Consider the following 14775-nt stretch of genomic DNA (forward strand, 5'->3'; position numbering starts at 1 on the left):
GCAGATGCCAAATCTATGCTGGAGGTGCAATGACAGGCTGCGGAACATCTGGCAGAGACTCGGCAGTCACTCAGCAGACTAGAGCGAACGATGGAGGAGTCTGTCTGCGTTCTGTCTAATGTTGTGGCTCTGACATGCGAGTGCCTCGAGGTCACCATGGGAAGGCTGGCGACCACCATGGAGACCTTGGTCCAGCAAATCATGCTGGATTTGTACTCGGCCTGCACTCCATGGCCACACACCTTGGTGGGCACCATCAGGATGTAGGTGACATGACGACGAGGCACCTTGACATCCCTCTGGGTGCACCATCTCTGGCAGGATTCCAGGAGGACGGGGTCCTCGAGCACTCACAGGGAGAATGAACATCAACCAGACACCCCGGGGCCTCTTCTCAGGACACGCCAAGGGTGTGCAGCCATTCACAGCCCCTCAGCCTGCGACCCCATCCACTCCAGCTTCTCAGGTCGCTAAGGGTGCTTTTGCCCCTGAGCAAATGATCTTATCAGCCCGGGCCCCCCGGACCTCGGGCTACCAGAGGACGTCTGTCAAAGTCATCACAGGCATCAGGATGCAGCAGTCAACAGGCTGCCTCCACCTCTGCTGCAGATGTCGGGGCTTCAATCAGGCTAGAGTTAGGCAAGTCAAGAAAAATTGATGTTACTTTTGGGTCACGGGTGTGTTAGACATGTAACTATTGCACTTTTGTTAATACATGTGATGGTTATGTGAATGTTCCTGTCAACTGAAGGCATTGTGATTTTGTACTTTGGAGCCCTCTTATTTCAAGGTTTAGCCTTGCTCCCACTCAGTGATAGTGTCCCACTGCGAGATTAACACTCCTGTGATGTCAACCTCAGTTGAACTAGTATCTACACCCCTTGCGTGATGTCAGGGAGATGTGTTTAAATCTTGATTGGAAGTGTGTGACGTAAGTGTTTCTCACCCTTCTTCCTCAAAGAACATCATTGACCGAGGGCAGCTCATCAGCATTGATATCTCACAGCATGTGTGTCTCCTCAGTAGTTGTAGCAGAAGAAACGACATGCATGGTAGGAGGAAATCCCTAGGCATGTCCACATCTCAGTCGCAGCAGTGTTTGCATCATTAAATGGTGGCGAAGGCTTCAAGTCTTGCATCAATCTTGTTCCTAAGTGGGCTCTCATTCCTCACAGTGTCCCGTGGACCAAAGCAAAGAGCATGGCCTGGCAATTCATGAGGCAAGTGCAAATGCAGTACTCATTTCCACTGCAAGTGGGTGGACATCCCCTGAGTTGAAAGAAGATGGCATTGAGGGCTAGGAGAGATGTGGCCATATTCCTTCACTTGGCTTTACTGTTCCTAGAACCTGTCAGCAATTAGCGTAATACGGAGCACATCTCCCACATCTTCCTTCCTCCATGGCGTGATCACGCCCATACTGATCCTCAGCAGCCTCCTGAAGTTCCTGGGCTTCTGGATCTTTGTGCTCTGATGGGCTCTCATCCCCCTCCAGGTCACCCTCTGGCAGGGGGTCTTCTCTTTACATTACCAGATTGTGAAGGGCGCAACACACTGCGATGATGTGGGAAACCCTGTTGGGAGTGTATTGGAGTGAGCCATCTGAGCAGTCCAAGCATCTGAAACATTTTCAGAAGCCCTATGGTCTGCTCTATAAGGGAGCATGTGGAGCTTTGAGCAGCGCTGTACCTCTCCTTGGAACAACTCTGAGGATGACACACCACTATCATCATCCAGCACTTCAGTGGGTACCCCTTATCCCCAAGCAGCCATCCCTGCAGATGTAATGGCCCCTCGAAAATCTCAGGCGCCTAGAGTGACTCAGGATGTAGGCATAATGGCAATTCCCATGGCCCCGTGCACAAAGGTGCAGTTTGTACTAACGGTGATCACACACCAGTTGTACATTGATAGAATAATAGCCATTGCAGTTTTTAAACAATGGGGCCTGCTGCCAAGGAGCCCGTATAGCCACACGAGTGCAGTCTATTGCACCCTGCATACTAGGGCGGCCTGAAGCTGGTGGCGAAGCTGGTGAATCTTGCAGCCTGGCTATCTTTGTCCAGAGCAAACCTGACATAATGATGGGCCCTCCTGTAAAGGGCATCTGTGTCCTTTATGCATCGATGTAGTCGCAGACTGAGAGATGCCACACAGATCGCCTGTTGATCCTTGGAACGAACCAGAGGCCAAGACCAAGGGCAGCAGTCACCTTCAAAGCCACTGGCAAGGGATACCCCCCAACTCCATGTAACATCAGGTCTTCACAAAGAATGTGACATATGTAATGTACCAGATCTCGGGACAAACGCAAACGTGCACAGCATTGCCTCTTGCTCATTTTTAATTAAGAGACTCTTGGACAATTAAACCCTACATCTGGCAAGTTGCCCCCATTGTCTGGGTCTCTCCTCCTGACCCTCCTGTTCATGCTGCTCCCTTGACTATGTCCCTCCTGCTGGAACTGTACGCGGAGTCGCCTCTCCCTCCTTCAGCTCCTCCATTGCATTAGGACCCTGACCAAGGCAGCATTGAGTCCTCGATCCAGATCTGCTTTTGCCTTTTCTCTGAAAGGAAAAATTAAAGACATTAATGATTCAAGGGGCAAGAAAGCGAAGCACAGAGGATGACACGTCTGGAGACTAATTGTCCATTGTTTTTCCTGCCCTATTTGCATGGTGGCTGATGCCGCCTTATCCCTGAGACACCAGCACACGTCAAGGTGACCAAGACGGCATCGCAGATATGTAACATCTTGAGCCCTGCGTGGGATGCTAAAGTTTAAGTGAGATGATTGACCCAACCTAGCTCTATGCTCCAATCTCTGATGTGGCATATTAATGACCAGTCAGTTGCTCATGGATGCCCTTTGTCCCATTAGGAGTGTCACATTTCGTGAACATGCAACAGGTCTTCATTGATGGAATGGCATATATGATACAGCTGCGCCTCCTTCACTATTGCCTGCATTCCCAAATTCTACATTCCTATGTGTTACATTTGAGATGCAGCAACTGTAATGTGTAGCCACTGTGTTCTGAGTAGCCCTTTAACAATGCTAATGAAGCCATTGGCTTTAAATGGCTTTCATCACAAGGAGGCCTTCTTCCTTTCTAAGCAGACCCCTGCTCATTCCGGTGGCAAAGAGAGGTTAGACAGCCACCCCAGAAAGGCCTCTTTCGTGTTTGCCCTTCCCCCTGACTGCCATTCAACAGCCTTCCCTTCCTGTTGTCCCTCTCATGTTTGTCAGCCTGACCCTCACCTCACAGCCCACCCCCGGTTCAAATGCTAATCTCCGAAAGTGGAGGCCTGCATGAGCACCACAGCACAGTGGTGTTCCTCAGAACAATGAAAGCAAAGAGAAGGAACAGTCCAACCCTACAACCCCAGCAGAGTGGCGTTCATCGTTACAAGACCAGCGGGCAGCACTGTGGCAGATATGTTCTACTCACCTCGAAGTTACCAGCAAACCGAGGTCCGACATGTGCACTCCACCCCTTTTCAGAAGGGTTTGATGCTGATGTAATTTCCCACTGGCGTGACAGAAGATTGGAAGGTGTGGCAAGATTCCAGTGAGTAACTGTTTTAATGAGCATTCATGACATGCTAATGGATGCAAATGGCAGTTCGTGCCACTCGTTGGCGGGATAACCGACCTGCCATGAAAACACCATCAGGAGAATTGCAACCTGATTTTACGACAGTGGGTTTCCGATTTTTTGCCTCCCGCTGGATTCTCCGTTCCCGCCAACCACAGTCAAGATGGGAGAATTCCAGCCATTAAATATTCTGCATCCCTGCCCTTCTTGAGTGCTAAAGTTGGTAGACAATATGTCTTGGAATTAAAGCATTTATAACTGATGGATTGCCAAATGCGTTAGTAATAAAGAATAAAGCATTCTTGAACAGAAAATCATTTTGAAATTTAAATTTGCTTAGAAGATGCCTTTCATAATTCTTTTGTTTAAATTCAATTCCCTTTTATATTATTTAGCTGTGTACAGCTGATAAGTAATGGCTATGAGTGCATTAAGTGTAGAATCACTGATGTCAGTCAACTCAGTTGAGCAATTTTTGTGTACATTGGGGCATGGAGATTGTCTGCACTGAGAGCCTGTTGTCTCACGGAAGCTGAATTTATAATGGAATAGGGTTAGTGGATGGGTCAAGGAGGTCATTGTTCTGAAGAAAGAATAGATTGGAGGAGAAAGAGCATCCAGAATTAATGAAAGTAGAGACAGAGAATAAGTTTCAACTCCATCAGAGTGATTTGAGAAAAAAACTGGATACCAATGAATATAGCTTGAACTTCACCTCATGTTTTGAAGGAACCTTATTTAGAAGTGAACAGTGTTGGATCCTGCTAATTTTGAAATTATCCTAGGCAATGACCTAAATTCATCAAAGGTGTTCAAGACCAAGTTTCCAAAGCTGAACAGTTATGCTATACTTGCAGAAATGAATTAACACAAACTTCTCAAAGTGATGGATAGTTTGGTTTAACAGCAAATTTATAACTTCAGAGAGAACAACTGGAAGTTCAGAAGGCCTGGAGGCTTGAAGGTTGAGCTTGATCACCTTTTGCAAGGATAGTGTGAAAATGAGCAGATTTCCAAAGAAAAGGAAAAGTAGACTGCATGAAAATGAGATAAATTCAAAAGATGACATAGGTTGGAGGCAATTCAGAGGCACACATTTTAATGTCTTTTGCAACCATAGTTCTTATTGAGATCCAGGAGCAAAGGATCCAACAGACTTGGTGAGATAAAGCATTAATCATAATAATAAAACAGAAATACAGTGAAGGGAAGCTCTTTAATAAGATTAATGAATTTAGGAATTTGGTTAGCTTGGATGGCTGGTGAGTGATGCCAACAGCACAGGTTCAATTCCCATACCTGCTGAGGTCATCCATGAAGGCCTTCTCAACCTTGCCTGAGGTGTGGTGACCCTCAGGTTAGACTCACCACCAGTCATCTCTCTCTAATGAGAGAACAGTACTCTGGGACTACAGTGACTTTTTTGTTTCTTGAATTTAGAGTTGGAAAAGAAAAGTGAATCAAATAGATTGCTTTCTCTTTAGTAGCAGTAACTACTATACTATCAGGGCATAAGATAGGTGAAAAGCAAAATTCAGAGGTTATGAGAGGATTGGTTACCTAACAGAGTAGAGAGTAAGGATAAATGGGTCATTTTCAGGTTGACAGAATGTGAGCAGTGAAGTGCCACAGGGATCAGGTCTCGGGCCTCAACTATCTACAACTTATATCAATGACTTAGATGAAGAGAGCGAATGTATGGTTGCTAAATTTGCTGATAACACAATGATAGGTAGGAAAGTAAGTTGTGAAGAGGACATAAGGAGTCTGCAAAGGAACATAGCTTGAGTAAATGGGATAAAATTTGGCATATGGAGTATAATGTGAGAAGATATGAACTTGTCTACTTTGGCAGGAACAATAGAAAAACAGCATATTATTTAAATAGAGCTATATTGCAGAACTCTAAAGTACAGAGAGATCTGGATGCCCTGGTAAATGAATCAGGAAAAGTTAATATGCAGTTACAGCAAGAGATTAGGAAGGCAAATGGAATAATGTCACTTATTGCAAGGGGAATGGAATATAAAAGCAGGAATGTTTTGATACAGTTGTACATGGCATTGGTGAGACCACATCTAGAGAACGGTGTACAGTTTTAGTCTCCTTATTTAAGAAAGCATGTAAATGCGTTAGAAGCAGCTCAGAGAAGGTTCACTCGACTGCTACTTGGGATGAGGGGGGTTATCTCACAAGAAAAGGTTAGGCAAGCTGGGGCCATATCCGTTAGAGTTTAAAAGATTGAGAGGTAATCTTGTTGAATAGTATAAGATCCGAAGAGGACATGAGAGGGTGGATGCTGAAAGGATGTTTCCCCATATGAGAGAGACTAGAAATAGGGGACAAGCTTAAAAATAAGGAGTCTCCCATTTAAGATGGAGATGAGAAGAAATGTTTTCTCTGAGGGATGTGAATCTTTGGAACTCTCTTCCCTAGGGAGCGGTGGAGGAGGGTCAATGATTATTTTTAAGGCAGCGGTGGATAGGTTCTTGACTAACAAGGGAGTCAAAGGTTATCGGGGTAGGCAGAATGTGGAGTTGAGACCACAAACAGATCAGGCTTGATTTTTTTTTGGAGTAATAATATTTATTGAATTGCACGGATATCTTTGCAGGAAACCTTTACAATTATTATGCTCCCCGCATTAGAAGCAATCCTGGGCCACAGATCTGCACATTCCTTGGCAACAAGGCTTGTGATTGCAGAGCCTTTCATCTCTCCTTTGTTATTTACTATCACCCCTGCATTGTCTTCAAAGTAGAGGAAGACTCCGTCTTTTCTCCAGTATGCTTTCCGCTGCCGTATCACTACTGCTGGGCGTGTCTTTTCCCTGAGCTCTGATTTGCCTTTCTTTACGATTGCCATGACCATGTCGTCAACACCAGCAGCTGGTAATCTGTTCAAACGTCCCTTGATCCCTTTGACAGAGACAAAGTACAGGTTGTTGGCACCTGTGTTATTGGCACAGTCGATCACAGCCCCCATCGGGAGACCGAGGGAGATTCAAAATTTCACTCTGGACGAACCACCACGTCCTCTCTTAGACATTGTGGTTCAGATGACGGAGCAGGCTCGAGGAGCGAATGGCCTAATGGCCTAATCCTGCTCTTAATTCATGGGGAGAATTTTCGGCTCCACAAGTGAGGGTGGGGCCTGCTCGTTGAGAAGTAAAATGACACGGGCATGCGTCCTGATGTCACCGTGCATCATTTAGATTTTCAGTTTGGCGGGCGTGCAGCCAACTCGGCTGTGCGCCTGCCCAACTATCAAAGGTCTGTTAGGCCATTAATTAACTAATTAACCCGATTGAGAAAGCTGCCCGTCCAATCTTAAGGTTGGCGGGCAGGCGAAGAGCCCAGGTGGCCTTCATATTTTCCATGGACCCTCATCCACGGGCAAGATGAGGCCTCATGAAAGATTTATAAATTAAATAAATTTTTCCATTTAAGTTCATTGACATGTCCCAGCTCATGTGACCCTGTCACATGATGGGGCATGTCTTAAATTTTTTTTTTCTTTATTAAAATTTTTAAAACTTAAAACTTATCTCCCTGAGGCACCTCCATGCATGCGCAATAGAGCACACTCCCAACTCAGGGAAACCTCTCCTGCCCACACAGGGAGCGCACAGCGCTTCCGCGTGCATGTCACGCTGGGCGGGCCTTAATTAGCCTGCTCATGTAAAATGGCAGCGCGGACCCAATCGGGGACACCAATCGGGTCCGCACCCGCCACCGCACAACCTCCCCCGATTGGGGGAAAATTCTCTCCCATATGTCCATATGTAAGTTCGTGTAACAAATGTGATTGATGGAAGAATGGTAGAACCAGAGCTGACAGAAATCTGAATTTAACATTTTTATACATGACATAGGAGAGTTTGATGCTGAGTGCAAAAAGTCAAAGAATAATTCTTCCCCTTATTTTTTATTTGTATCTATACATTCCTCCTGTATTTAAATCAGTTGTTCCTTCCAGGTACATTTGAACCAAAGCAACCCATCAGAGGTGAGACATGAAACACAAAGTATATGTAAGTAATTTTCAGTAAGAAGGTGAAAGTTAAAACTAGCTTCTGTACTGTTTATTAAATTTTTCTTTCCACCAGTTGGAAGGGCATAATATTTTCTCCAACCTGAGCTCTGATGATTATGAACAGTTATTAGAGATTATTCGGAAAGCCATCATTGCCACTGATCTCGCACTATATTTTGGAAACAGAAAACAGTTAGCCGACCTGCTAGAGGCAGGAGCGTTGGACATCAACAATCAAACACACAGGTAAATGTCTTATGTATTTAAACTGAAGTTATAAATTATTGAATTATTATGTTAGCTACATGCTATGGAGACCATTATAGAAATTGTGAAAGATTTATGAAACAGTTTGAACTCTCCCTTACAAAAGCAAAATACTGCAGCTTCTGGAAATCTGAAATATAAACAGAAAATTCTGAAAAACTCAACAAATCTGGCAATACTTGTGGCGAGAGAAGCAGAATTAACATTTCAGGTCTGTGACCTTTCATCAGAACTGGGATAAGTTAGAAATGTAATAGATTTTGAGTGAAAGGGCAAGCAGGTAGGAAGGAAATCAAAAGGGACGATCTGTGATAGGGTGGAGCACATCAGAATTTAAATGCTAGAGGTCCAATGTAAAAGGCCAAAGTAATGGGACAAGTAAGAGAACACAGGTTATGTCAATGGGAGATATGAATGGTAGATCCTGAATTGAATAGCTGCCATCCAATGAAGTAAGTGGTAAAAATGAGAGAAAAAAAAACAAACCTATTACATTTCTAACTTTTCTAAGTTCTGATGAAAGGTTACAGCTCTGAAATGTTAACTCTGTTTCTCTCTTCACAAGTGCTACCTGACCTGCTGATCATTTCCAGTTTCTATTTGTACTCCCCCTTGTAACCTAGCAATAAAGAGCTGAATTCCCACAGCGTCATTGGCTGAGCCAGCATTTATTGCCCATCCCTAATTGCCCTTGTTCAGAAGGATTTAAGAGTCAACCACATTTCCGTGGGTCTGGAGTCACACGTAGGCCAGACTAGGTAAGGATGGCAGCTTTCCTTTCCTAAAGGACATTAGTGAACCAAATGGGTTATCAATGAAACAATGGTTTCATGGTCATCATCAGACTATTAATTCCAGAATTTCTTTTATTGAATTCAAATTTCACCATCTGCCATAGTGGGATTTGAACCTGGGTCCCCAGAGCATTATCCTGGGTTTCTGGAATACTAATCCAATACAACTACGCCACTTGGGCATTCAAGTTGCAAAATTGCCCATCACTCAGGTGTGCTCAAAGATCTATCAAGTAGTTCCTTTTCTCCCCCTTTTTAATCCATTTCCCTTTTAAAAATCTGTTATTCTATTATGGATTATGTTTCCACCACTGTTTCCACCAACCCTCTGCATAAAGAAAAAGGTTTCTAATCCCACTCTTCATTCTTCTGGTGTTCTCAAATTTATGCTCTCTACTTTGGACACTTTTTTGCCAACTTACTTTATAAAAACCTATCATAAATTTCAAAAGTTGTATCAGATCTTCTAATCTTCTTTGTTCTAATTTTTCTACTCTTTCCTCGTAAGGAAAACCTGGTTATGTTCTCATTAATTCACCTGGAGCGAGCCCCTGTTCAAGGATTCAGAGAAACTTAAGCACATGTGGCCAGTGAACCCGTGTTGTCTTTCTTCCATTTCCCATGAGAGGGAATTTAAAAAGTACCAGAATGAATGCAGTGTGGGAAGTTTTTTTCTGCTGAGTAAATAGGAATGTGCAAAAAACAAATATCGCTCTTAATGGACAAAATACATTGAATTAGTGGTATCAAACAAGTAATGAACTGAACAGAATCTTCAAGGTCATTTATCTTTCAGCTTTATTTTGTCTTTCCTCCAACAGAGACAGGATGATTGGTCTAATGATGACAGCTTGTGATCTCTGCTCCGTCACCAAGTTTTGGCCAGTTTGCAAGGCAACAACCAATGATATTTATTCTGAATTCTGGGGAGAGGTATGTCCCTGTTCTAATTTACTTAATAACAAACTTGGTAGTAGGATGAAGACAACCAAACTAAGTCATTGCAGAGATCTCCTGAAACAGACAGAGGCATAATGTCCCAGTATCCCACCAGTAGCTAATACTAATCCTTTAACCACAAATATTTACCATAAAACCATAACCAGAAGTCCCCTGCACTACATAAGCTGTGATCAGGCTACCTAGTTAATGACAGTTTTAATAGGCAACGGCAGGGAGCAGCTTTCAGCAGCATCCGCTTCTCAATGCCAGATCCCTTGCTCAGCCACTGAATGCCTTTGAAGAAGAAACCTCCCACCCACCCAACTCCACCCTGGGACCCCACAAGCAAACATGCCAGACATTGCTTGTTGTACTCCCTGCATACAAGCCCCCTGCCGCCACTGGATTAATACCAGCAGCAGTGGGAAAAGGCCCTAATTGGTAATAATTGCCCACTTAAAGGCCTAAAATGACAGGGCAGGAAGGCTGCCCGTGAGTCTTTCTGCCATGGAATTAATCCAGGTAGAGGCGGGAAGATGGCGGGGTCCCTTCCCACCTGATTCAATGCCATCCCACCAGATAACTCACTGTGGGGGAGGGCAGAAGATTCCACCCTAAAACTCAGCTCAAGACCAACATTCCAAACCACTGCCTGAGATCAGTCTCAGTAAAAGAAAGTTTACATCAAGTTGTAGAAACTATTGCTCAAGTGGAGGCTATTCAGATCCTAGTGCTGGTGCTATCTCTCCTGTAACCCCATTCCCTGCAGATCCTCTCATATTCCTTTTTCAATATTTGTGTCCCTCCCTTTTAAATTAACTTTTAGCGTCTATCTCCGTAGCCATATGTGGTGAAGTAGCTCATGGACTAATAGGGCTGGGTTTTCATCTGCGGGTGGGAATCTGGGGTCAGGTCATTTTAGTGACGTCACGATTCCACCACCTGCCTGGCAGTGGCCACGCATGTCATTTTCATAGTGGGATGGCAGGGGCAGACAGAGCTGAAGTCAGATCCACCGACTCTGGAAGCAGGCCCAAGTGGAAAGCAAAGCTGGACAGTTGCCAAGGGGAGCAGGTTACTCCATTTGCTGGGATGGCAGCCCAGTTCTAGATATGAGTATGAGGTCCCCTAATCCTCAACCTCATCATCCCACCCTCCCATGCCCCCTTCACCTCCCATGCCCCCTCATAGCCCCATGCTCCAATATCTCTTTCATTCCCCATAGCCTCCCTCACCCCCTTCATTCCCCATGACCCCATATCCCCCCTCACCACCCAATGCCTATTCACCCTTTATCCACTATGTATAGAACTCCTGAGCCCTATAATAACACTGGGAAGTCTTTGAGATGCTCATAAAACTGTCAAGATAAACAGTCATTCAAAACCCACTTCAAACAGCCATTATCCTATTAAGTGGTCTTAAAATATCAAGATAAACAAACAATTATTCAAAACCACTTCAAAAAGATTGTCCTCTTAAGTGGTGATAAAACTGTTAGGATAAACATACCTCTTGATAGCTGTATCAACCCCTGCTGAGTTGAATCCATTTGTGGCATTTGGAACTCAGCCAAGCATTCAGAAGAAAATTCCATTGTGTTAACAAAATCTCCAGAGATGAATACATTAAAGCATTTGAGGTCATTGAAAGCGTTCAGACATCTCTTCAGGCTTTGAAGCAGGGTAATAGATAGCTTCACTGTCATTGAATGAAAAGAGTAAATAACAGGGGATAACTGACACAGTCAAATCTAAATATCAATATTGTTCAATGCATAAGAACACTTTATCCAGTGGATAATGTACTCTAATGCATTTGAAGACTTCTACATATTCATAATGCTGTTCAATTTTAATTGTCACTTGCCTTTTAAAAACAAAGCCCTATAATCACTCACTGCATTGAAAACATACTTAACATGCAATATTTTCTTATGACATGTGAATTTGTCAACAGCTTTTGAATGTACCTGTCGAAATGGTTCCCGACTCCAGACTAGGGTTTCCCCAGGTTCATGATACTGCTGAGCTGTTGTGAATCATGTCACCTTCAGAAACCTGCCTCACTCCATCAAATTATGGGGGTTCAGAAATGGCCACCCCAATGGTGCCAGCAAGATTGGGTGTTCTGCGTACAGGCTTGCTACTTGCGCCCTCATTCCAAGCCACTAAAAATTGGCAGCGACAGGAATGGGGACGGGATTCATATAATGTGGCCTTGTCTGGCATATTTTTTACTGGCTGCCCAGTAAATGGGCAAGACATTGTGGGTGTTATAAGAGAGATGCTATAAGGTAAAAACTGACGTGAAAGGCTGCACTGCAAGATAGTACTGCTTAAGCAGTTTGGATCCAGTTTAGTTTATCCCCCTTCTAATTTAACAACTCCTTCAAGCTCCACCATAATCCCCCTCCATTCCTGAAGGCCTAATTCATGCAAGAGCATAAATCTGATTTTTTTAAAAATCTGTACCAAATGTTATTCCTTTTTCAATGCCAATATGAATTTTAATTTCAGATTTTGAGACTTTTTTATTCTCAGAAATATAATTCCCCACACATGCTAGCATTTCTCTAGTGCCAAACCCAAAAGATTTTGGTCAGGCGGGCGTGCATCTGACCTGATTGGGCCTAAAATTATGTGCGATGACATCAGGCGAGCGTCCCAACATCATCGCATGATCTCGCAATCTTTCAGCCAGCGGGCATTCTGGAGAGTCAGTGCGCCCGTCGACAATTAAGAAGCCTATTAAGGCCCTTAAGCAAGTAATTATGTTGTATTTTTCACTGCCCGCTCAACTGTTCGGTTGGCGGGCAGACAAATAGGTCAGGCGGCCTTTGCAATTATAACAAAACCTCATCCACGGGCGGGATGAGGTTTCCAACGGCAAATATGAAGCCAGTAAACAAAAATTGCTGGAAAAACTCAGCAGGTCTGACAGCATCTGTGGAGAGAAAGCAGAGGTAACTGATCAGCACAGACTGCAAGCTGAAGCTGGGATATTTTTGATCTATCTAGCTTTGTCTCCCATTGAATAGTGCCTTCTCAGAGGAGCTGATACAATCACTTTTCCATTTAATTCAGTATGGAGACACATGAAAGAAATAACATTTTATTATCAGCCACTTGCTGTCTAAACTAGGGTTCCCAACAACCCTGGAAAGACCAGGGATTTCTTAATATTAGGGTTCTTGCCCCAAGCACTGACTCCAGTACCCCCATGAGGTCAGCAATATAAATTTCCCACTGCAGTCCATTATAAATATTGCAAACTGTTAGCCTGGAATAATTTCCCACTCTTTACCATGAAGCTTGTCACTGGCTAATTCTCAGTGCCGTCACCCACAAACAACCACGACCAGCTGGAATGCAGTCAGGAGGCAGGGTGTATGGTAGCAATTGGCTCTGTAATCAGCAGGCAGGGGAAGGCAAGGGATAGCGAGAATCGTATGGGAAGAGAGGGAAACTGGGGAAGGAGATGTAGGGAAAGATAGAGGCTGGGTGTAGTAATCTGATGTGTAATATACCTTTAAGAAAAGTGTTGTAATGTAAGATCACATGAACTTATTCCCCAATAGCAGAGTACCGCAGGCTACCTCTGTGGGGGAGCCTTGAGTTAGACACTGAAAAGTGAAGACAGGGTTTTGAGTTGTAAGTACACAAGTGTAGTTGCTGAGTTTTGTTTGTAAATAAACAGCATGTGTTTATTCTAACAGCGACCTACTGATGTTCTCTGTCTCTTACCAATTCGGTCACCCCGAAACATGCATGCAACCTGGATCCTTTAGCCCCAGCTAACCAAGGGCACTAGATCGAACACTGAGGAAAGGGGAAAGTCATGGGGAGAGATAGGCACAGGGGTCTAGGGCTTGGAGTGATGTGGAGACTAGAAAATGTGGGTTCAGGTAGTGAGAGAGACTGGGAGGGGGGATTAGAGGAAGAAAATGCTACTAAATCTGACACTAAAATACACATAGGCATTGAAAAAGGAGTAACCTTTGGTCAAGGCTTTTTAGCAGAATTATGCACTGGGCATGAATCAGGGCTTGAGGAAAGGAGGTGGCAATGTTAGGGAAGTGTTGGATTGGAATGGGGAAAATACTTGATCCAAACTGTATTGTCTTTCAATGTGTATGGAGCTACACAAACTAGATTGGCAAATGGATTTTTCACAAGCACATATACACAGATATGCTTGAGCAGTGCCATCTGGCAGTGCAACCTTTTGCATCAGCTTTTATATAATAACACTGAAGTAACCCAGACTTTAGTCTCTCAGTTCAGACTACAATGTTGGCTGATTCTTAAATTTATTGGTAAAATAATTCTGATTGTAAAATAAATCTGAAAAGTTACAGATCATGAACAAATCTGAAAATCTTATGGGTGATACTTTTTCTATTTAATATTTACCTTAATTAAATACTGCAACAAAAGTTTATAATATTTATATATTTACTTTTATATTTCATAATATTTATATTTCATTTATTCGATATATTCCATTAAATCTTAAGTTTGCTCAGGTATATAGCAGCAGAGAGTAATGAACCAAGTAGTAAAAGATAACTCAAATATGATAAACCATTGCTGTACAGAATTACGATATCTATAACTATTCTTGCAATTGTTTTTTTCAAATAAAATAGCTGGGCATGTTCAAGCATGTTCGTTTTTAGAAACCAGAATGAACCATTGAACAATTATGATTAGCAGATTATTGAGTTTGAAGAATCATATTTAAAATCTACTGTGGTGCTGAAAGGAAACGTTATGAGTTGTCTTGTAAGATTTTTGAGGTGTCATGTTTGGCCTCCCTATCCTCAGGCTGATAAAAAGCTTCAAAGCTTTTACCAGTATTATCTAAAAAAAAACTCAGCTAGGGTTTCTTTTCTGATTTCTATCCAGTGACCCTTGCCACAAAGAAAATGTGTAACCATTTGGTTAAAACAGAATTGAGGTAATTTCTGATGCCTTCAACTGTTGATATCCTGCTGACACTTATGGCTGAATTTTAACTCCCAAAAAAGGGTGGGCTGTGGTTGGGTGAAATATTAAACCCTTAAAAATCCCAAGCCTATCTCAAACCCACCCACTTGCGGGCATAACAGAAACAGGAAACTAATAAGATGATAG

The 14775-nt window shown here is 43.3% G+C and overlaps 1 protein-coding gene and 1 pseudogene across 1 annotated transcript in view; one reads left to right on the plus strand and one right to left on the minus strand.

Annotated features, from left to right (window-relative positions):
• Window positions 1-14775, plus strand: part of pde10a (phosphodiesterase 10A) — a 414859-nt gene that overhangs the window by 358345 nt on the left and 41739 nt on the right. Inside the window, exons 18-19 of the mRNA XM_041207024.1 lie at window positions 7708-7880; window positions 9517-9628. Coding sequence (XP_041062958.1) covers window positions 7708-7880; window positions 9517-9628 — 285 coding nt within the window. The remainder of the gene's footprint in view (window positions 1-7707; window positions 7881-9516; window positions 9629-14775) is intronic.
• LOC121269481 lies at window positions 6186-6647 on the minus strand (annotated as a pseudogene).

This window comes from Carcharodon carcharias, chromosome 2, assembly GCF_017639515.1.
Source record: "Carcharodon carcharias isolate sCarCar2 chromosome 2, sCarCar2.pri, whole genome shotgun sequence".
Classification (NCBI taxonomy): domain Eukaryota; kingdom Metazoa; phylum Chordata; class Chondrichthyes; order Lamniformes; family Lamnidae; genus Carcharodon; species Carcharodon carcharias.